The sequence below is a fragment of the Myxine glutinosa genome, chromosome 2 (genome assembly GCF_964187855.1).
Source record: "Myxine glutinosa chromosome 2, kmMyxGlut1.1, whole genome shotgun sequence".
In the NCBI taxonomy this organism is placed as follows: domain Eukaryota; kingdom Metazoa; phylum Chordata; class Myxini; order Myxiniformes; family Myxinidae; genus Myxine; species Myxine glutinosa.
Genome location: NC_136262.1, coordinates 106,530,550 through 106,553,013, shown reverse-complemented (window position 1 = coordinate 106,553,013; position 22,464 = coordinate 106,530,550). Strand labels below are relative to the sequence as shown.

Here is a 22,464-nt window from a genome sequence, read left to right as displayed (position 1 = left end):
AAAGGACGGGAACAGTGGTGAGTTTGAGGTGAAGGTGGGAGTGCATCAGGGGTTGGTACTAAGTCCACTACTATTTGTAGCTGTGATGGAGGTGCTGGCTCGGAATGTAAAGGAGGGTTTACCGTGGGAGTTGTTGTATGCAGATGATCTGGTGTTGATTGCAGAAAGTATGGATGGACTGAAGGAGAAGATGAACAAGTGGAAGGAATGTATGGAGACAAAAGGTCTGAAGGTGAATATCGCAAAAACGAAGGTGATGGCAAGTGGTAAAGCATGTGGTGAGGTGGAAAGAACTGGGAAGTGGCCATGTGCTGTGTGTGCAGGAAGGGTGTCGGAGTGAATTCCATTCAATGTGCAATGTGCGCTGAGTGGGTTCATCAAAAATGTTGTGGTTTGAGAGGGTCATTAACCAGTGTGGCAGCTACATTCAAGTGTAAGGTGTGCAAAAGAGGAAGAGAGAGGAAGACAAATGATGAATTGCGAAAGATGATGGGAATAGAGCCTGTGATGGATGCTGTGAAGAGAAACAGTTTGAGATGGTTTGGTCATGTGTTGAGGAAGGAAGAAAGTGACTCGTTGAGAAGAGTGATGGAAATGAATGTAGAAGGAAGTAGAGGACGGGGAAGACCGAGAAAGACTTGGCTAAAGATGGTCGAAGAAGAAATGCGGGCAAGGGGGTTAGCAAGGGGAGATGCAGAAAATAGGGCAAAATGGAGAAGATTGTCATGGGGACCAGACCGCAAGGCTAACCCCCACTCTTGCAGGGAAAATGGCCTTAAAATGCCTGTTGTTGTTTGTTGTTGTTGTGTTGCCCCAGTCAGTTCTAATTGAACAGACCAGTGGCACAGAGATAGCCGATCAATCTCACAGGAGCGCCCCAGAGATCCGTCACATCCAATATGTTGTGCTCTTGCCTACTTGAAGCCAGGACCGTACAGTCTTCCATGATGTTTTATTGTGTGTGGAGAGGCCTGGCAGGGGACATATTGTAATCGGTTCTGTCCGCCCATCTGTCACGCTATCCTCTCTTAAACGATTGGGCAGAAAATCACCAAAGTTGGTGGTTATGATTCACCACATAGCAAGAAGTTGCAAGAGCAGTATCAATTTTGGCCACACACTCTGGGGTGGCGTCAAAAGGTCAAATACCAAAAAATAAATTATGGGCACATTTTAAAACATTGTTTAACTAGAACGGCACTCAGTGGAGCACATGCCTCTGCCAGACGGAACAGTTTACGTTTTATATCCCACTGATCTGCATCCAGACCTGAACAAAATCAAATCAATTTGTCCTGGTCACACACCCAACCTGTCCACCAAGTTTCATCCGAATCAGTTTATAAATTTGAGATATCGTGCTTTATATCGTTTTTGGCCCCATGTCTTAATGGTGAGGAATCACTTCAAAAATTCTAAGATCCTAATCAGGATCTACTTAAAAAATCGAGACAATTCATCCTCATCACAGACCCAGCCTGTCCACCAAGTTTCATCCGAATCCGTCCATAAGATGCTCTGCTCAAAGACAGCCAGCCAGCCAAACAGGCGTGAAAACATAACCGCAGTCCACTTTCAGTGGCAGAGGTAATGAAACTCTGTATATACGATCAACATTGAAAGAGGACGAAGAAGACAAAGACTAAGAAGAAGAGGACCACAAACTCGTCTCCCAGTGACAGATATTGATGAAGTGCATCCTGTAGTGGCCCTAGTGGCCCCACCCAAGACTCAGCAACCACCAATTGGAGCGCTGAACACTGAACAGGCTCCTCCAACCAAGAGCATTGGGAGGTGATGATGTCAGCAGAAAGCATTCAATCGGAATTGGTCTAGTTGATAGGTGACCTATATAGATTCTTCTTCAATGTCTCATTCACCTTGTGTATATCACCTGAGCGCTCAATGAATAGCTTTGTGGTTCTTTTTAATGCTGCTTTATGGAAATGTCTTCAATATGTCTGTTTATATCTATATTTAAGTTTTGTGGGACTAAGCATCTTTTTACTTTATTTTTTGTTAATAGTATTTAACAAAATATTTTGCAATAATGTAATGCTAACTGTAATGTTAATATTATGCTATTAACATTATTCTTGTTATTCATTTTTCCATTTGACGTGGCCATAGAAAAATGCCATGATAACATGGAACGATGCTCAAGCTGATAAATATACACCTTCTCAAGGCGGAAAAGGCAATAAAACATAGGAATTCATCCGGATTTTTTGCAGTCGAGACTAAAGCAACTTAGACTAAGCGAGTGTGGAAAAAACATGGGGGGGGGGGGGGGGGGGGGAATTCCTGTTACTAGTGATACAATTGAGGGTTCTGAAGCATCACTCATAATACCCTCTCCCACCATCACTGGAAGCGGCGCTACATGGTACAGTTGGTACACATTTACGAAGTTAATTTATGTCGCTCTACATTCGGTACTCCAGGTGAGGGGAACAAATGAAGTCGTTACAACCGTTGCTGTATGACCCATAGTCCCCTTGGCAAGTTTAGTTGGTTGAGATTGCATAATGATAAGTAACGACCGAATAATTTGACAAGTGTCCACATGGGCCAGCTACTCAGGACCAGCTTTTGGTGGCCCGATGGAGCTTTTGGTGACATTTGGCACCCGGGCCACCGCTTATTTCGAACTCTGGCCTGCGTTGGATTCTGTGGGATATATAAAGCTCAACAATATTGGCATCTGCTGCAATGAGACCAAAGCACACGGCCTGTTGCTCTCACATCACAGACAAGTCAGTGGCCTGTGATTTTCTCTTTAGAACAGCCTCTCCTCTGCTCCTGTCCTGCGACTCTCAGCAATTCCTCCAGGATTCTCTCTCTGTCACTCACGTTCTCTTGCTTGTTGTATCCACCTGCTGCCCTACTGCACAACTGTTGGCGCACCACAAGACACCTGCAAGTAGTGAAAGCCATCGTTGGTGGATTGGCTTTCAGCCCTATCTCCTCACTCTTCCATGAGCCTAGATTTTGTATTAAAAAAAAGAAAAGAAAAAACAAAAACAAAAGAATAGCACCATAAGTGACAGGAACCTCAACCCCATCCACTAAATCCAGCTTGGAGTTGAAGAACATTGGCAAGACAAAGAAAAACAAGAAAGAGCAATCAGAGATCGCAAACCCTCGCCAGGATGTATTTTCAGTAGTTTTTAAGGCTTTTGGTATTAACACAAATATGGCGGCCAAACCACGTGACCGATGACGTCATCATTTTTTTCTCCCCCAATTTATGCCTACATGACACTCAAGAAATTTCATCTTGATAGGATGAAGTTTTGTACTTGTCGAATTATGACGTCATAATGGAGGCACCTATGACATCATCATTGACATATTTTATTCCCCATGGAGAGTTCTTTACAATGAGCCATGTCTCAATTTTTTCTATTCAGCGCTTTGAGATAGAGGTGCAACGTTTTTCGGTTTTTCCAAGATGGCGGCCGAACCACGTGACCGATGACGTCATAATTATCATTATAAAATTATACAGGTGGAGTTGCACCTATGGTGAAAATTTCCTGTCAATCGGGCCAACGGTTGCAGAGAAAATCATATTTATTCTGTGCGGACAAACAAACAGAAATGCAATACCCTCTCCTCAGGTGAGGTAAAAAACAAAAAACAAATGAAAACACAACCAAGTGGGGGTTGAGACCGACTTACAGATGATTGTCAATATAGAACACGAAGTGTGTTGGAATGAGTGTATTTCGCCCCGAGACCCATGTGCAGTTCATGTCGCTGTTGATGTCGGGAAACAGATAGCAGGTGAGGTTTGTCGGTGGCTCTGGAGGATCTGATGACAAAATTGATATCAAGTAAACCCATTAATCAGCATCATGCAAATTATCTCAGCAACAACAGATCTACCGCTGTGAAAAGACCAATTGCTCAACATGTCTCAATTTATTTGTCTAGGTTCAACCAAGAAGGTGATGAGCCCTAACCACAGACCATTATCCCGATAGGCAGGGATAACGTGCTGCATTGTGAAGCATGCACTGCTGGGAGAGGGACAAAATAAACTACTCGCTCCATGATTCATGCCATCCCTTCCTACGAGGAAGATTGCTTCTCAAGGAAAATAGCTCTACCAGTCAATTAACACACTGGGTGGTTGCCTTCACGTTCCGTGTAGGGTCTTTATCCCTCACCCTAAAGGGTGTGATATTAGATACTTCCATCAGTTGTTGCAAACATGGTCCAGCTATAACAGATGGTGCTTCAATTTTCTGGTTATGCAACGACAGTGATGATTGAAGTTCCATTGCAAATCCTTAAAATGATGCCAATTTTCTGGATATGAGATCAAATGTATTGGCAAATAGTTTATGGGACAATATCTGCTTCAATCCCTCAAGATGACTTCTCCTTGGACAGTCAGCAAGGCTATTAAAAAAGCACTGATGGAAAGGGGGAGGGGGTAGCAGCTTTTTTCCCTCTCATCGACCTACTTGACAATCCTCTTGAAGATGGTCAATCAATTTAACATTTAGGTCTCTCTATCAGCCATGACCTTTGTTGGGGGCATTCTCCATTGTGCAAAGTCCTTCATTGGCACACCAGAACCCTTATGCACTTCCAAGGCCTTCATCCACAGCTTGATGAAGTACTGATCTCCCCTCTGGGCTGGCTTTCCTGGCTTCACACCTTGCTCAGTTTGACGACATGGAAACCATGGCCTTCAAGATTATTGGAATCGTTCTTCTACGCTGAAGCTGAGACTATGTGCCTATCACATACCCATGAAGTTGGTGGTCTCCATAGCCTACCGCCTTCTTTCTGGTCTTGCACCCTCTGATATTTCTGTGGTTTTCCCTCCCCCTCCCCCAATGTTTCTGCAGGGCACACGCAGTTCACCAACAGCACCCTTCTGGCGAAACTACCTAAATCCAGAATCACTGCTCACTTCCACTCATTCGTTCCTCTTTTAACCCAACTATGCAACCAACTTCCACATCCTCTTAAATCCCATTCTTCCTTCCAGGTCTTCAAGACAGTTCTTCACCACCATCTCAGATCATCCCCAATGCAAAACCATGATCTTTTCTACTCTTGTTAACCCTCCCCAAGCCCACCTCTTCAAATTTCCAGTCTTTTCTTCCTGAGGGTTTGTTTCTGAATCCACCTTGTTCTCCCCTACCCCTCATTCTTCCCCACATCCCTCATTTGTTCAATTTTCCCTCTATTTCATCCCTCGCCCCTGCTGTTGGTGTTTCTCCCCTATTCCCCTCCCCCCCACTCTTTCTCCTGTTTCTTTTGTTATTTTACATTCTGATCCACTTCATGTTCTAGCTCCTCTTTATATACAAAAAAGAAATAGAATCATAATCAAAGGCAGGAGCTGAGCAAACTCTCACAGAAAATGAACACTACAGATTATTATTCAAACAGAATCCACAGCATTCTCGTTAGTCATTACATTTAGCAATGCCAGATTTACTTAGCTGCTAACGACAATCTACTGTGTTCTGCATCTTTCGAGTCACCCTTGGAAGGCAATGGAGGCAACAGCAACAACACCAAAAAGCATGAGAAATACAGCGTCAGCAGCATAAGCACTCTGAGCTACGTCACTTACAGCCACCAATAACGTCAGCCCGATTGATGAGATGGGGCTCAGCGTCACAATTCAAAAGGCACACCAACACTGCTGAGGTTCTGTTCCAGCCTGGCAGCATCAACTGTACGGAGCGAGGGCTTTCTGGAATACGTGAAGAGTATCGTTCCGGCAACTCTTCACCTTGCAGTATCCAGACAAAATGCAGTGGTTTGCATTTTTCCACCAACTTTCCATCCGCCATGCTGCAAGTGGCATTCAACATGCCACCAACCTTCGTGTAGATGGGCGAAGGTTGTATAGTTCCCATGTCAACGGGCTCACCTGTACAAAAAAAAACCCAAAAAGAAAACCATAGGACATTTATAAACTGCAAAGAAGCCGAAATCCCCAAATCCCCATGGCGTCCATGGGAGGAGGAAATTCCTGCTTAGGAAATGCCGTGCCAAGTGCAGTGAGAAGGGCAGCGCCATTGTTGTGACGTCTCTGCTGGTATCCAGAGTGCCCCAGGAAGTGACAACACTTCCCCCGAGCACAGTAGCTGTGTTTGTCTCGTCTAACAGTCTTGTGTTGTCTCGTGTTTCGTCTATGTCGACGTGTGTGTGAGTGCGAGTGAAAATATTTTTCACACTTTACACCAAAAGGCTTAAAACAACTTCAGAGCCACATGGGGAGGGAAAAAGTAGAAATAAAAAGGTATATTAAAAAGTATTAAAAAAAAAAAAGTATTAAAAAGAATATTAAAAATAAGAAAAGTATATAAAGTACAAAAAACAAACAAACCCAGAACTAATAATGGAGTTCAATGATTTTCAAAATAAGTGAAACCCAAGGTCAATGGTTAATTGCCAAAATCATTGAGATTCATCGTTTAAAATAAATGAATAATAAACCGAATCATTTTCAATCTTGTAACAAAAGGACACTTACAAAACAATCCTCACAATGGCAAAGACAAAGGTAGGCGATCTCAAACAAGTCGTACGTACCAGATGTAGCACATCCATTTAGGATGATAAAACCAAAAAGAAGAAATAAAATCGACATCGAGCCCAGTTGTTTCACCATCGGATCCTGTCAAAACACAGAAAAATCCATGGGGAATGTGCACGTCAGTGTTGATATATATATATATTCATCGGAAAGATCAACTCTTGGCAGTTCCATAATTAAACAGACGACGATACCTTTTGATCACAAATATGGGGAGGATGCAGTGCGTCATAATCAAGTTTGTAAAATAACAAAACTATGACTATAGTTTAAAGGTTTTAGAATGGTGTGCATCATTACACAAACATTCACAGAACTTGGATATTGTACCTGCATGTGTAGCAAGTCTACACAGGCAACAAGCTCCAAAAAGAATGACGAAACATCAGATTTAGAGTTAGAATGTTTTTTTCTTGAGTTTTGACCCCTGTGACCCGAGGTCCCAACCCCCTGGGGAAATGGACCAGGGTCAAATCCAAAAGATTGTTGCATATTTCATGCGTCCCGACCCCCAATGTTAATTTCATATTTTAAAAATTCTTTCAAAAATATTGGAAAATGTGCCCGGAATTGCATTTTTTGATAATTTGACCTTTTGACCTCGCCCCATGGGGCGCCACCAAAAATGATAATGCTCTTGCACCTTCTTTCCATGTGGTGATCGTAACTACCAAGTTTGGTAAATTTCTGCACAATCGTTTCCAAGATAGTAGTGTGACGGACGGACGGAGCTGATGGCTATATCTCCCCATCCCATTTTTTTTCTTCAAAAAAGCGTGGGGATAATAAAATAATCACATTATCCAGAAAACTTAAATATTGCAGAAATGATTTAATGATGGTTTGCGTCCTTTGCAAACCAAGTAGCAAGTATTCTGATGAGATTACGAGGATCCTTGTCATCTGAAGGCAGGTTGTGACGAATCAGTGGTATGTAAGATTCTGCATTTCTACGGCTGAGGGTACCATACTTCAATAACTTTGGAACAACAACATTGCATGTAAAGTAGGTAAAAATAACATGTGTAAAATGTATTATAAGTTAGCATTGTGATTGGTTGGTGGTTACTCGGATACGCAGTGCAGCATGGTAGAATCGGTTGTAGATGACAGTTTGAATATTTGAATGGCAGTTTGAGTCGATGGTTGGATGGGGGTGCTGTGTAATGGACACATGTCTGTCGGGTGGAGTATTTATTGCTTCGCATATTGTTATATAAAGTGATTTATGATTAAGTTATTAGTTTGTGTTAATATTTTAAGTAAAAGTAGTAATTGGATAATTTTGATTAAGGATACTGTATTGCTGTGTTGACCAACTGGCTGGACACATTGATGTTGAGTAATCTACTGATGTGGACCTACAGTCAGGGTTGTGGATCCACCGTTTGAAGGTTCTGGGCTGAAAGTATCGAAACCTCGATGAAAAACGGTGCCCAGCTGATGATCCGGGCAGTTGGAAAACCAGTCAAGTGCTTTTTGGTTCAGTTAATAACTTCAAATATAAAATATCTTCAACACGTATGTACAAATACATAATATATCTATGTATGTGTGTTTATATAAGTGCGTTTATATGTACATGTGTATGTACATGTATGTGCATATGTATGTGTTTATGTTTATATATATATACACAAAGAATTAAGTTAAGCACCCCCCCGTTTTTTTACAACCTCGCACATTACAAGTTTGTTGTCGTCAAAACAGTGTAATATACCCATGATATTGCTATATTTTCTGGAGAAGTGATATTATGGTCACATAAAAACATAACAATCATGCCGTTTTCAATATTTTATTCTGAATAATTTAAGGTGAAATTTTTTGGGAATTTTAGGCATATTTTCACCTCAATTTAAGTATGGAGCTATAGGTCCATCACGGACAGTGTGGATGACGTTTATGTTTTCTAACGTACAGTCATTGTTCTGAGAAGACCTCTAGCGATCTTTGCGTCAATAACGTGTGTAGGACCCACGTGATCGGATCACTGACTCAACCCTACGTCTCATAGACCCTGTAAGCCGTCGTATGCGTTGCTGTGGCAGGTTGTTCCATTCCCGATGTAATGCACGTTCCAATTCATCCAGATTGGCTATTGGAGGGACCATCTTCGCAATTTGTCGTCCCAACATGTCCCAAACGTGCTCGAGGGGGTTCAGGTCAGGACTGTACGCAGGCCAGGGGATGGTTGTCACAGCACCTTGCTCCATCCGATCACGTGGGTCCTACACACGTTATTGACGCAAAGATCGCTAGAGGTCTTCTCAGAACAATGACTGTACGTTAGAAAACATAAACGTCATCCACACTGTCCGTGATGGACCTATAGCTCCATACTTAAATTGAGGTGAAAATATGCCTAAAATTCCCAAAAAATTTCACCTTAAATTATTCAGAATAAAATATTGAAAACGGCATGATTGTTATGTTTTTATGTGACCATAATATCACTTCTCCAGAAAATATAGCAATATCATGGGTATATTACACTGTTTTGACGACAACAAACTTGTAATGTGCGAGGTTGTAAAAAAACGGGGGGGTGCTTAACTTAATTCTTTGTGTATATATATATATATATATATATATATATATATATATATATATATATATATATATATATATATAATGTATATATATATATATATATTTTTTTTTTGCGGTTCTGAGAATGTACATATATGATTAATAAAGGTTAAAGATTTGCCCCCATAGTTAGTCCACATGCAACACGTAGGCCACCTTAGAACATTAGTTATGTCATAGTATATGTGAGGATAAGGTCATTTCCAATAGTGATACCTGCGTTGTGTAAAATAAATAAGAGTAGGTCCCGTCCATTTTGCGGCCCACCCTCCAATCTACCTTGTTGGGCAGCATCCAGTCTGCGCCCCATTTTTGCTATTGCCCCTCGCATTAGGATGCTCAAACCAGCCAAATGCCACGAGGTAAGGCCTGGAAAAGGGGCGGAGCGCGAGGTCGGGGTGTGGCCACGTCAAGCAGCACGTCAAGGGCGGAGCCGGTAAGAGCCAACAACCAACCAGGGCTCGGTGGGAATGGCGTGAGGGGCGTGGTAGAACGCGGCTGGCAAATTCCACAGGGTTCGCTGGGCGGCGCTATATAACCGTGTGCACAAAGCCCTTCCAGAGGACTGATGAGCGAGGGGCATTGTAAAAGGATTATTGAGGACTGACGCAACTGCAATCGTTGGTTGAAGGACTCTCGTGCGAAAAGACTGGTCAGAAGGAGTATGTGCGCTTTACTAAAGAGGACGATTGGGAGAGGCGCTTCGCCATTTGAACTGTTGGGGGGTGAACATAGCGCCGGTTCATTTATTACATACGCGGCTGCCGGCTGAGCCGCGAAGTAACCGCCAGCCTAGCGTACCTTTTCCCCGATAATTGTCCGATCCGCGCCAACGACACGTGGGGAGCGCCTGCCGTCTGTCCTTCCATCTTCTTCACGGCGAGTCGGGACCCAGAGAACGAGCTGTGGACATCATCCCTGGACCATCAACCCTGACCATCTACATCCCCGTGTGAGTGTGTCTGTGTGTGTGGGCCTGTTTGTCCTGGGATAAGTTAAGACTGTTCTTAAGGCTGCACTGTGTTTCTTCTTCTTCGCATCATTGTACAAAAGTGTTAATAAACCAATCTGTTCTTCCTTTCTTCTTAATCCGACCGTATCAGTCTTTTCCTCCATTGGGTAAGCGTGGCACGATTCGGCACCGCTCAAATCGGGTTAGTTCCTGTTAACAGCTTGGATCACGGCTCGCTATTGCTCGGCGTTTCAACCTAAAACCGTGGTTCGGGCGGGGTTATTTCCTTGCTTCCTGGGAGGCGCTGGTAATTAGGTAATAAGAATAATTCGGCCTACCACCCTATTCAGCGCTGACCGGAAGGAACGTCATAGCCCTGGATCGCGTCGGCTAGATAAAAGACAAGGGGATTAATCCCACCTTGGTAAGGGGAAGGCCGACGTTGAGATCCGCAACAATATATATATATATGTATATATATATATATATATATATGTGTGTGTGTGTGTGTGTGTGTGTGTGTGTGTGTGTGTGTGTGTACGTGTGTGTGTGTACATGTGCGTGTGTGCATGTGTATGTATGTATGTATGCATTGTTAATGTCTGGCTTCCTTCTTGTAACTACAGTGCAGTAACTGGTCATTATTTTGATTACCTTGGAATTTGGCAAATTGTGAGGGATCTCGGACCAGATCGCACATGCGCAGAAAGGAAGGAGTAAGGCGATTTTTGAAGTGGGTTTGGCTATGTCCTTCCTTCCAACCGTCCATCAAAAATGAAGAAGAACATTGATAACCCACAGTGTTTAATTATTGAGGGTTCTAAAGGGTAATTCCAATGCCTTCTGAGGGTAATTTTTAAGGGTTCTAAAGGGTAATTTTTGAGGGTTCTCAAGGGTAATTCTAATGGGTTTCGTCAGTTTCTCAGCTTTACCTATTTCATATTAACAATGCTAAACTGAACCACTTGCTTTGGACACGGGTGAATTTTTTTTTTTTTTTACTCTGTCTGCCTGTCTGTCTGGCAGTCTAACAACATTGAAAATCATTCCAAACAAAAAACGTACTGTTTTTAGTCATAAAGGACAAAAACAACAGGTACGAATAACTAATGCAACGTGTTGAATAAAGTGGTGTAAAAGACGCTGCATCACTGGCGGGCAAATTCCGAATTTTTTTTCTACAACCTTTAAAATCTATATTTTATTTCAAAGAAATTATATACTTAAACACTGTAGAACACAAATCGCCTTTTTGGTACTTTCAAAACCCTTCTGTTTAACAGTACTTGGACAAAATAATACTGCATTTTACATCATTTCGATCAATCAAATCTGCCACTCGTAGACCCTGCCAATGTCCTTGTTTCTCAGGACAGTGCGGGAATAAGGTGTTCTGTGATTCCGGAAGATTCCGGCAAGTATGTTGGTTGGTTGGTTTGTTACTTGCCGGAAAAGATTCCAGCAAGTATGTTGATCTGTTCGTTTGTCTGTCTGTCTGTTTGCAGCACTACGTCTACACCGTTGCATGTAGAATCGCCAAACTTTGCACACGTATTTGTCTTGCCCTGGAATAGACTGTGCCCAATTGACGACGTCATCGGTCACGTGGTTCGGCCGCCATCTGGAAAAACCGAAAAACTTTGCACCTCTATATCTCCGAAAGAGCTGAATAGAAAAAATTGAGACATGGCTCATTGAAAAGAACTCTCCATAGGGAATAAGATATGTTAATGATGACGTCATCAGTCACGTGGTTCGGCCGCCATCTTGGAAAAACCGAAAAACGTTGCACCTCCATATCTCCGAAAGAGCTGAATAGAAAAAATTGAGACATGGCTCATTGAAAAGAACTCTCCATAGGGAATAAGATATGTTAATGATGACGTCATCAGTCACGTGGTTCGGCCGCCATCTTGGAAAAACCGAAAAACGTTGCACCTCCATATCTCCGAAAGAGCTGAATAGAAAAAATTGAGATGGCTCATTGTAACAAACTCTCCATGGGGAATAAAATATGTTAATGATGACGTCATCGGTCACGTGGTTCGGCCGCCATATTTGTCATAAATGGCCGATAAAAAAGTAAATTCCGGCAAGTCCTCGGTCTTTGACCGATTTTTCATCTGTCTGTTTGTCTGTCTGTCTGTCCGTCTGTTTGCAGCACTACGTCTACACTGTTGCACGTAGAATTGCCAAACTTTGCACACGTATTTGTCTTGCCCTGGAATAGACTGTGCCCAATTGATGACGTCATCGGTCACGTGGTTCGACCGCCATCTTGGAAAAACCGAAAAAATTTGCACCTCTACATCTCCAAAAGTGCTGAATAAAAAAAATTGACATGGCTCATTGTAAATAACTCTCCATGGGGAATAAAATATGTTAATGATGACGTCATCGGTCACGTGGTTCGGTCGCCATCTTGGAAAAACCGAACAAATTTGCACCCCTCTATCTCCAAAAGTGCTGAATATAAAAAATTGAGACATGGCTCATTGTAAAGAACTCTCCATGGGGAATAAAATACGTTAATGATGATGACATAGGTGCCTCCATTATGACGTCATAATTCGACAAGTACAAAACTTAATCCCATCAAGATGAAATTTATTGAGCATAATCTAGGAATAAATTCGTTTAGAAAACAAATAATGATGACGTCATCGGTCACGTGGTTCGGTCGCCATATTTGTCCAAAATGGCCGATAAAAAAATGAACATATGTCACCCACAGGGTGAACCGTATCTTGCCATTTGACCTTGACCTTAATAATTTCGTATGGTGAATAGTATGTCTTCATGACCAACGCACATGAAATATTGAAAGATTTTGATGAGAACTGAGGAAATAATTTTTTCATGAAAATTCCGTTTTTTCATCATGACGTCATCAAATGACGTCATAGCGTCAAACTGTTTACAGATCTGGGAAGCACTCATCAAGGGCATTCATATGAGGTATTACTCGATATGGTACCTACGATTTCAAAATTTGACCTTGGGGTCAATAATTTTCGACCTCCAGCGCTAACCATGAAGGTCAAGGCCGATCGCCACCAAAAACTAATCAGCTGAGCGCCGGACCATATACTAGATTCCCATGAAGTTTGGAGACGATCCGATCAAAGTTACTCAAAAAATAAGGGTTTCGTCGACCTCCATGATTGACCACAAAGTGACCTTGACCTTTGACCTTGACCTTCAAAATTTTGTGTGCTGAAGGGTATCTCTAAAAGACTCTGATATGCGAAGTTACAGGAGTTTCCAATAATAACTGTGCTCTACAGAGTGACCTAAACAATGCGAACTAAAGCAATACAATATACATGAAAAGTGCAGTTTTTTCGTCATAACGCCGTCAAATGACGTCACATTGTCAAACTAGTTATATGTTTGGAAAGCACTCAACAAGGGCTTCAATTTGAGGTACTACTCGATATGGTAACTGAAACTTGAAAATTTTACCTTTTGGTCAAAATTGAATGACCTTCAAAATGACCTTGAAGGTCAAGGCCGATCGACACCAAAAACTAATCAGCTGAGCGCCATACCACACCCTATATACCCACCAAGTTTGGAGATCATAAGATCAAAGTTACTCAAAAAATAAGGGTTTCGTTGACCTCCATGATTGACCGCAAAGTGACCTTGACCTTTGACCTTGACCTTCAAAATTTTGTGTGCTGAAGGGTATCTCTATAGGACTCTGATATGCGAAGTTACAGGAGTTTCCAATAATAACTGTGGTCTACAGAGTGATCTAAACGTGAAAAAAAAATGATTAACCACAAACAAAAAAACAAACAAACAAACAGACAAACAGACAAACATACAAGCTGACTGATACATCTTGCAAAAACTTCGTTTTGGCAAGATAAAAAGTACATTCCGGCAAGTCCTCGGTCTCTGACCGATTTTTCATTTGTTTGTCTGTCCAGTTTGTGAACAGGATATCTCAAAAAGTTGTGGACGGATTCGGCCAAAATTTGGCAGAGATGTAGCGCATGTGACAAGGACGAAACGATTAGATTTTGGTGAAGATCTGGATTCGGATCCGGCTACTAGAATTTTTAAAAGCGATTCTTCACCTTTGGGAGATGGGGCCAAAAAGGATACACAGCAGGATATCTCAAAAAGTTGTGGACAGATTTGGACGAAACTTGGTAGACAGGTTGGGTGTCTGATAAGGACCATTCGATTCGATTTTGGTAAAGATCTGAATGTGGATTCGGATATGAGAATTATTTAATTTAATAAGTGATTCTTCACCATTGGGAAATAGGGTCAAACGATACATAGAAGGATATCTCAAAAAGTTGTGGATGGATGATTTTGATTAAATGTGATTCTATATTGGGATTTTCTGGGATACAAAACGTAAACTGTTCTCCTGGCAGAGGTATGCTCTCTACTGAGTGCCGTTCTAGTTCCCCTTGGAATAAAGCAGCAAACTACTAGATATCAGGAATGGTCTCCCTTGTAATGGTATACCTAGTGTTGGCCTAATGGTTAGGGCGGCGGGCTTGGGATCCGAAGGTCCTGAGTTTGAATCCCGTTGAATTAACGCCAGGTGGGGTTGACTCAGCCCGTCATCCTTCCGAGGTCGGCAAAATGAGTACCAGATAACTGGTTATAGAGAAGCATTGCAACAGCGGCAGATGCGCCCACTGAAAATGATGCAACTAGCAGCCGGGTAGCTGCACACGAACCACCACCAGTTGCAATGGTCAACTCAGAAATTTAGCCTGTGGAGCTATCATCCATTGATAGCTCCACAGGCTAAATGTCTTTAGTAAATTCAAGTATCTAGTAAATAGGCAGCTATTGAATGATTTTAGTTCAAGCTCCCTCAAATATTTAGTACATTTATTAAACAAAGGATGTGAAGAGTGGAATATGTCATCATGATTGATGATTGAATGAATGAATGAGTGAATACAAATGAGTGAAGACAACTGGAAGACAACTGCAAGACAACTGGAAGACAAATGGAAGACAAATGGAAGACGAATGGAAGACGAATGGAAGACGAATGAAAACAAATGAAAACAAATGAAGACGAATAAAGACAAATGAAGACAAATGATGGAATGAAGGAATTCATGATGGAATGAATGATGGAATTAATGATGACTCAATGGATGATGATGATAGATGAATGATGGTCAATGATGATGGTGGTGGTGATGGTGGTGGTGGTGGTGATGGTGGTGGTGGTGGTGATGGTCTCGAGGTACGCACACACCTCTTGGCTGTCGAGCCTGGGTTTGCATCCTGACACAACTGTAAACTATAATTCTGGTATTTCACAAGCAGAGGGATTCATCAAGACATTAAACGGGCTTCCTGTTTGCCAAAATTCGTTTGCAGACATTAAAGATCCCACGGTCTCCTTCGCGAAGAGTAGGTGAGCTATCGCAGACACCCTGAACAAATTACAAATTCCTGCCCTAATCAGCACAGGGCATCGCATCAGCGGCACAGTCACACCCTCAGCCTTGTGTTGCATACGAATGAAGATGATGCGATTGTGACAACAGCTGCCTCAACAATTGAAAGTGCACCAAGGTATTTACCCTTACCTCTGCCTGCTTGCTATGGCCACCACCCTCAAAAGTGCATCAAGTCACCGTGGCACTTCGTGACGATCGCCTGTGTGGCAAAAATAAGGGTCCCTTTCAAACATCACCCACCATCTGGGTCAAAAACATTGTTAAACTGAGCTTGGTACCGGAGGATCATCATCAAATACTTCCACACATTCAACTACAGAATTTTGGAGTCAAAGCAATGAATGACAAACCCTGTCCCCATGCCAAGCAAGCAATATAAATGTTTGTAAATCTGGCGAATGAAGTACAAGAACATAGAAAAATTTGTGGGAGAAAATGAGAAACAAAGGGAAAGTCAGAAAGTTAGCACCAGACTTGTTGGGGTAATTGTTAGAGTGCGCTCTGCGTCTGGGAGTTCGGCGGTTCAACATCGGCAGTCATACCAAGACTGTTAAATGGTACAATGGTACATGCTACTTCCGAGCTTGATGATCAGCATTTAAAAGGATAAAGCATGGACAATCAACCACAAGTTGGCAACAGCAGAGCATGCTTTGATGGCCCAAATGGTCTCTTCCTGCGTTGAGGTTCCTTGTAAGAAGAGCTCTGGAATTAAAGCTGTCATGTAAAAAGGGAACCAAAAGCAGCAAAAGAGCCCAAATAACTAGAAAATACAAATTAAACGGAATGATGGCAGGTGTGGGCTCTCAACAGGTAGGCCCAAAAAAAGCACATTGCAGTGGTCACATGGATTTGCAACTGTCCACAGACAGGACTGCTTTTGGCTGAACAAAACAAGACCAGTCAATTCAAAAACAAAACAAAACGCGTTTCTTATCTGCACACAAGAGGATGCAGGACAACGGCACAAGCGAGGGAACATCGCAGAAAGCATTATGAGGAAAGGAATAAATAAACAAGCGTTACGCCTAGGTCCCCCGTCGGGGGAAGTGATGTGAGTTGACAAAGTGGAAGATGCAGAAAACATGCCATGATATGATATTTCGCTCACAAGGTTCAGACATACATGGAGGCGGCCATTTTGGATTTTAACGTGGCGACCCAATTTTCAATAGCGTTCTTCCTTATGCCTAGATACACCCACACACCAGATTAGAAGTTGGTACGTCGCTTATTTTTCAAGATATTCAGCTCACAAGGTTCAGACATACATGGCGGCGGCCATCTTGGATTTTGAAGTGGCGACCCAATTTTCAATAGGGTTCTTCCTTATGCCTAGATACACCCACACACCAGATTAGAAGTTGGTACTTCGCTTAATTTTCAAGATATTTCGCTCACAAGGTTCAGACATATATATGGTGGCGGCCATCTTGGATTTTGACGTGGCGACGCAATTTTCAATAGCGTTATTCCTTGTGCCTAGATACACCCTCACACCAGTTTAGAAGTTGGTACGTCGCTTATTTTTCAAGATATTCAGCTCACAAGGTTCAGACATACATGGCGGCGGCCATCTTGGATTTTGAAGTGGCGACCCAATTTTCAATAGGGTTCTTCCTTATGCCTAGATACACCCACACACCAGATTAGAAGTTGGTACTTCGCTTATTTTTCAAGATATTTCGCTCACAAGGTTCAGACATACATGGCATCAGACATACATGGCGGTGGCCATCTTGGATTTCGACGTGGGTTGCACCCACACACCAAATTCGAATGCGGTCCTTCGCTTACGCACGCCCGCACGCATGCACGCCCGCACACGGACGGACACACGGACGGGGGGAGGGGAGGGAGAGGGGGGAGGGAGAGGGGGGAGGGGGAGGGGGGATTGGAGGGGGAACGGGAGGGGACAACGGCTAGCTTGGCAAGCGATAGCAGGCTTTTTACTTTTATTTACCTCAATGAGGGCTATATATATAGTCCGTGCTTGGAGCCTTCAAGTTCAACATAAAGTTTTTTATGAAAAATAATGCAGATGTATAACAATCCACCAATGCAAGTTCAGAAATGAATGCAGATCCTTTACTTTGCGAAACAAACGCAATTCCCGCCATTTCCACTCACGATCGAGGCCTCCACAGTGACCGCGCCTCTTCTTTCTCCGACAACTTCGTCTCACTTTTCACTCAAAATGCACGAAATTCTGCCGCATGAAATTATGTAGAGGCCTCGTCGGGGGGATATAAGGTAGATAAGGAAGGCGTTGTAACAGAAGAATCAAAATAAAAGTGGAAGAACATAAGGAAATGGGAGCTATTCTGGACCCACAGCCAAACCCGACAAACCATTGCAATACACCCCGAACGTCTAGCGCCGCCACAAACTACACCATGGAATTGCAGCTGGCGCGGTTTTTTTAACCATTGATATTAAAATAAAACGTAGCCTAAAACCACCGGGATTTTATGCTGATTCCGAATCTGTGTCTAAAACTTTTCTCCGATGTGTAGTTCTTGAGTTATAAGCGGACATCCAGACAGACAGACAGACAGACAGACACACACACACACACACACACACACACACACACACACACACACACACACACACACACACACACACACACACACACACACTCCTCCTTTATATAGAGATATATATACAGTATATATATATATATAAATATATATATATATATATATATATATATATATATATATACAGACTTGGCATTTAATATGGAATATATATTTTTTTCTTGACGGGTTTACTTTCTTAACTCAGTATATCAATCTGGTGAGTTTCTTTTACACTTTGGTGATTTATTTGTTAAAAGAACCATGTCACTGATTGTCTGTCGCAGCAAGAAGTCAACAACAGGATTATATCACAGGTGGCATGGCAAAATGTACGGACAGGTGCATTTGATGATTGGCTTCACAGTCGGGTATACAAGGGTTGTTGCATTCTGTTTTAGTGGAAAACAACTGCTGCACATCTCCAAAAGTTATTGCCGCTTCCTCTGGAGATGGTCCATCAACTCGACAATGCTGTTTGTCATGGAGTGGTGGCTTTACGAAATTACAGCATGAAACAGCGTGCTATTGCTCGGCAGTATGGCATCACTCAAGGTCAGGTGTCAAAGATCCTGAAACGAAATGCTCAGAGGGGTGTCCCTACTCCAATACCGAGGCCAGGACATCCCCGCAGAACCACAAGGAGGAATGATCGCCAGCTGCACCGGTTAGTCCGCAATGGCCATACCAAGTCAGCTAATCGGCTTAGGGCTGAGTGGCAGCAACTGACAAATGTGCCTGTATCCAGAAGGCTAGTCAACCAACGACTGGTTCAAGCAGGCTATCGTGCCAGGCGTCCCCTGAGAAAGCCACGCCTGACCAGACAACACCGCCAGTGCCGATTGCAGTGGGCCAGAGAGCACCGTCAATGGCAGCCAGGACACTGGAATCACGTGATCTTCAGTGATGAGTCTAGATTTCTGGTCTATCGTCAAGATGGCTGCGTCCGAGTGTGCAGACAAGTGCATGAAGCCTACAACAAAGATTGTATAGTGCCAAGAGTCCAAGCTGGAAGTGGTGGGGTGACCGTTTGGGCTGCTTTTCATGCAGGGGGCAAAACTGACCTCGTTGTTCTGAATGGAAACCTGAACCAGTTCAAGTACAGGGCCATTCCGGAAGAAACATTGCTTCCATTTGCTCATGCAGCCTTTCGAGGAAACTTTGTCTCCAAGATGACAATGCACGGCCTCATCGTGCTCGCATGATCCAACACTTTCTTGCTGACCATGGTGTGGAGCATGTGGAGTGGCCTGCCATGTCCCCGGATATGAATCCGATAGAGAACTTGTGGGCAGAATTAACGCGTCAAATCGACAAGTTGGACCAGCAGCTTACCTCTGTGCGTGAATTGCAGCAGGCTATTGTCACTGCATGGCAAGCGATTCCTGTCCAAACCTTGGCAAATCTCGTGAACAGCATGCCTCGACGTGTACGTGCTCTCCTGAATGCTCGTGGGGGTTACACGAAGTACTGAACTGTAATTTTACTGTCCGTAATCCCAGTCGTAATTTAACTTTTGTTTTTGTTAAAATAAATTTTGGCTAATGTGCAAAATAAAGAGATACTTCTGGAAAACGTACAGAAGTTTAACACAGTACTGTCCATGAATTGAGTTCGAAATCAGTTGACATCACTTTCAAGGATCAATTTATTTGTTTCGAAATGTCAAATGTGGTTTTTGTTTCTTTTAAAGGTCACATTAACAAAATCTAGAATAATTTCAACATAATTCCAATGAACTTTTGGTTCTAAGACATCTTTAAAAGTAAGTTCACCCCCACAAAAGAAATATTCCATATTAAATGCCAAGTCTGTATATATATATATATATATATATATATTTATATTTATATTTTATATATATATATTGTTGCGGATTCGGGGTACGGCACTCCCGTTACCAAGGGGGGGTTAGTCCCCTTGTCTTTTAAGCTGGCCGTCTCCGATCCTGGAAATTATGACGTCACTTCCGGTCGGTATTAGCCAGGGTGATTGGTCAATGGAGTCCCAAATACCTGCTTACTAACCCGACCGTAAAGCGAGGAGATAACTTCCACCCGAGCCGCAGCGTTAATGGATACACCGAGCGAAGCGAGCTGCGACTCGGGCCGTTAGCAAAAAGACTAACCCGATTCTGAGCGGTTCTAATCGTGCCACGTATACTCAATGGGGAAAAGACGAAAGCGATCGAATGAGAGGAAATCAGAAGGTAGGAAGAACAAATATGATTTATTACTATACTGTACAATAACCCAAGAAAGAGGAAACGAAAGAAGGGTATGTACAAGCAGAAGAGCAAAAGGACACAGGGCAAGCTTACACAGTCTTAATTATCACGCCCAGGACAATACAAACAGACTTACACGAAAGGGGAATAGCAGGAAGGAAGGTTCAAGCAGATGGGCCAACATTGGCTCCGGCCCCGGTTCACGCTCCACTCCGGTCCACGCTTCACTTCGGTCCACGCTCCGGTTCCGCGGCGAAACCCGGCAGGCAGCGCGGTTGGTATTGTCAGCGCTAGCGGACCGACTCTCTCACGCAACTTTCCGTCTGCAGACCGGCTCTCTCACTCTCCTCCTCAACCCTCCCTCACTCTCTTCTTAAGTAGTCCCACGCGAGCGCTTATATCACGCGCTCGCGTATCAAGCCGCGGGATTTTTGGACACACCCACCAATGAGCTCGCCTCGGCCCTGGTTGGTCGCGAGGGCTCACCGACTCCGCCCTTAACAGGGCTACGCCTCGCTCTGATAACTCCTCCCCCTTCTTCTCCAGCTTGACCGCGTGGTTAATGGCGTTTGGAGCGAGCTCTGCGGCTGGCAGAGATGCGCAATACCATTTGGAGGGAGGCTAGCCGCAAAATGAACAGGATTTGAAAAGGGGCCTAGGTTATTTGATTAATGCAACGCAGAGTCAAACTATTGGAAACAGAGCCTTACCTGAAACACATACTAATGAAATAACTGAAAGGTTCCTATGGTGTCCTAAGTGTTGCAATATGGACTAGCTAGGGTGCGACCTTTGACCTTTGGAAGATGGGGATATTCACAGGGAATTATTTTACAAAGTGAAGGTTCTAAAAACCGCAATTTGTTTTTTTTCTTGACTTGGGTTTACTTTCTGAACTCAGTATATCAATCTGGTGAGTTTATTTTACCCTTCGGTGATGTCTTTGTTGAAAGAACCATGTCACTGATTGGCTGTCGCAGCAAGAAGTCAATAACAGGATTATATCACAGGTGGCGTGACAAAATGTAAGGACAGGTACATTTGACGATTGGCTTCACAATCGGGTATATCAGGGTTGTTGCGTTCTGTATTAGTGGAAAACAACTGCTGCACGTCTACAAAAGTTCTTGCCGCTTCCTCTGGAGATGGTCCGTCAACTTGACAATGCTGTTTGTCATGGAGTGGTGGCTTTACGAAATTCTGGCATGAAACAGCGTGCTATTGCTCGGCAGTATGGCATCACTCAAGGTCAGGTGTCAAAGATCTTGAAACGAAATGCTCAGAGGGGTGTCCCCTCCTCCAATACCGAGGCCAGGACGTCCACACAGAACGACAAGGAGAGATGATCGCCAGCTGCACCGGTTCGTCTGCAATGGCCTTACCAAGTCAGCTAATCGGCTTAGGGCTAAGTGGCAGCAACTGACAAATGTGCCTGGATCCAGAAGGCTATAATATTACGGTGATGTTTAACTCTGAGTGAGAATAGTCTGAGGATGTGATCAATTGCCAGTAACCATTTTATATAACTGAATGTGCAGGTGCAGCATCTAACTCAATATGTCGAAATGTCACACACATCCATGCCCGTGGATCCCCACGGGTGACCCCGCTAGTATATATATAATGTGCTTCCGTCACCAGTACAGATCAACGCATGATGTGCTGCCGTCACCAGTAAACTTGAGATTGTGGGGGTTGTTGCAGGAGGAGATGTTATTTGTGTGGAGGTTTGGGAACGGTGCAGCATGCATTTAGTGTATGCTCAGTAGCATTGGCAGCAGGAAGATACAAGTGGTGGCATGATCAGGTGCTGGTGGTTGTAGTGCAGATGGTGGAGAGAGAGAGAAAGAGAAAGAGAAAGAGAAAGACTTGACTTTTGTGTCCTTTTATTATAAACAATGTAAAGCCATTTCACAAGCAGTTGTAAAAAAAAAAACATTTCACAAAGCAACCAGTTTAAATAAATTGCATAAGGATCATGAAGACACCACAAAAAGAGCAAAGGGTATTTAAAATAAACCAGCAAATATACAAAAATATATATTTTACAAACCAAGGGTGAAGTCACAAACAAAACCACAACC

At 43.1% G+C, this 22,464-nt stretch overlaps 1 protein-coding gene across 4 annotated transcripts in view; it reads right to left on the bottom strand.

Moving 5' to 3' along the window:
* LOC137421452 (interleukin-6 receptor subunit beta) overlaps positions 1-22,464 on the bottom strand; it is a 94,376-nt gene that overhangs the window by 28,971 nt on the left and 42,941 nt on the right. Inside the window, exons 1-5 of one of the 4 annotated variants that reach the window (XM_078772753.1) lie at positions 20,838-21,249; positions 15,701-15,770; positions 6,571-6,655; positions 5,603-5,905; positions 3,685-3,817 (exon numbers count right to left, since the gene is read on the bottom strand). In XM_078772753.1, coding sequence (XP_078628879.1) covers positions 3,685-3,817; positions 5,603-5,905; positions 6,571-6,649 — 515 coding nt within the window. In that variant the 5' untranslated portion in view covers positions 6,650-6,655; positions 15,701-15,770; positions 20,838-21,249. Of the gene's footprint in view, positions 1-3,684; positions 3,818-5,602; positions 5,906-6,570; positions 6,656-15,700; positions 15,771-16,827; positions 16,847-17,701; positions 17,814-20,837; positions 21,250-22,464 lie in introns of those variants that run through there. The other 3 variants (XM_078772754.1, XM_078772756.1, XM_078772755.1) reach the window with 3 other exon arrangements.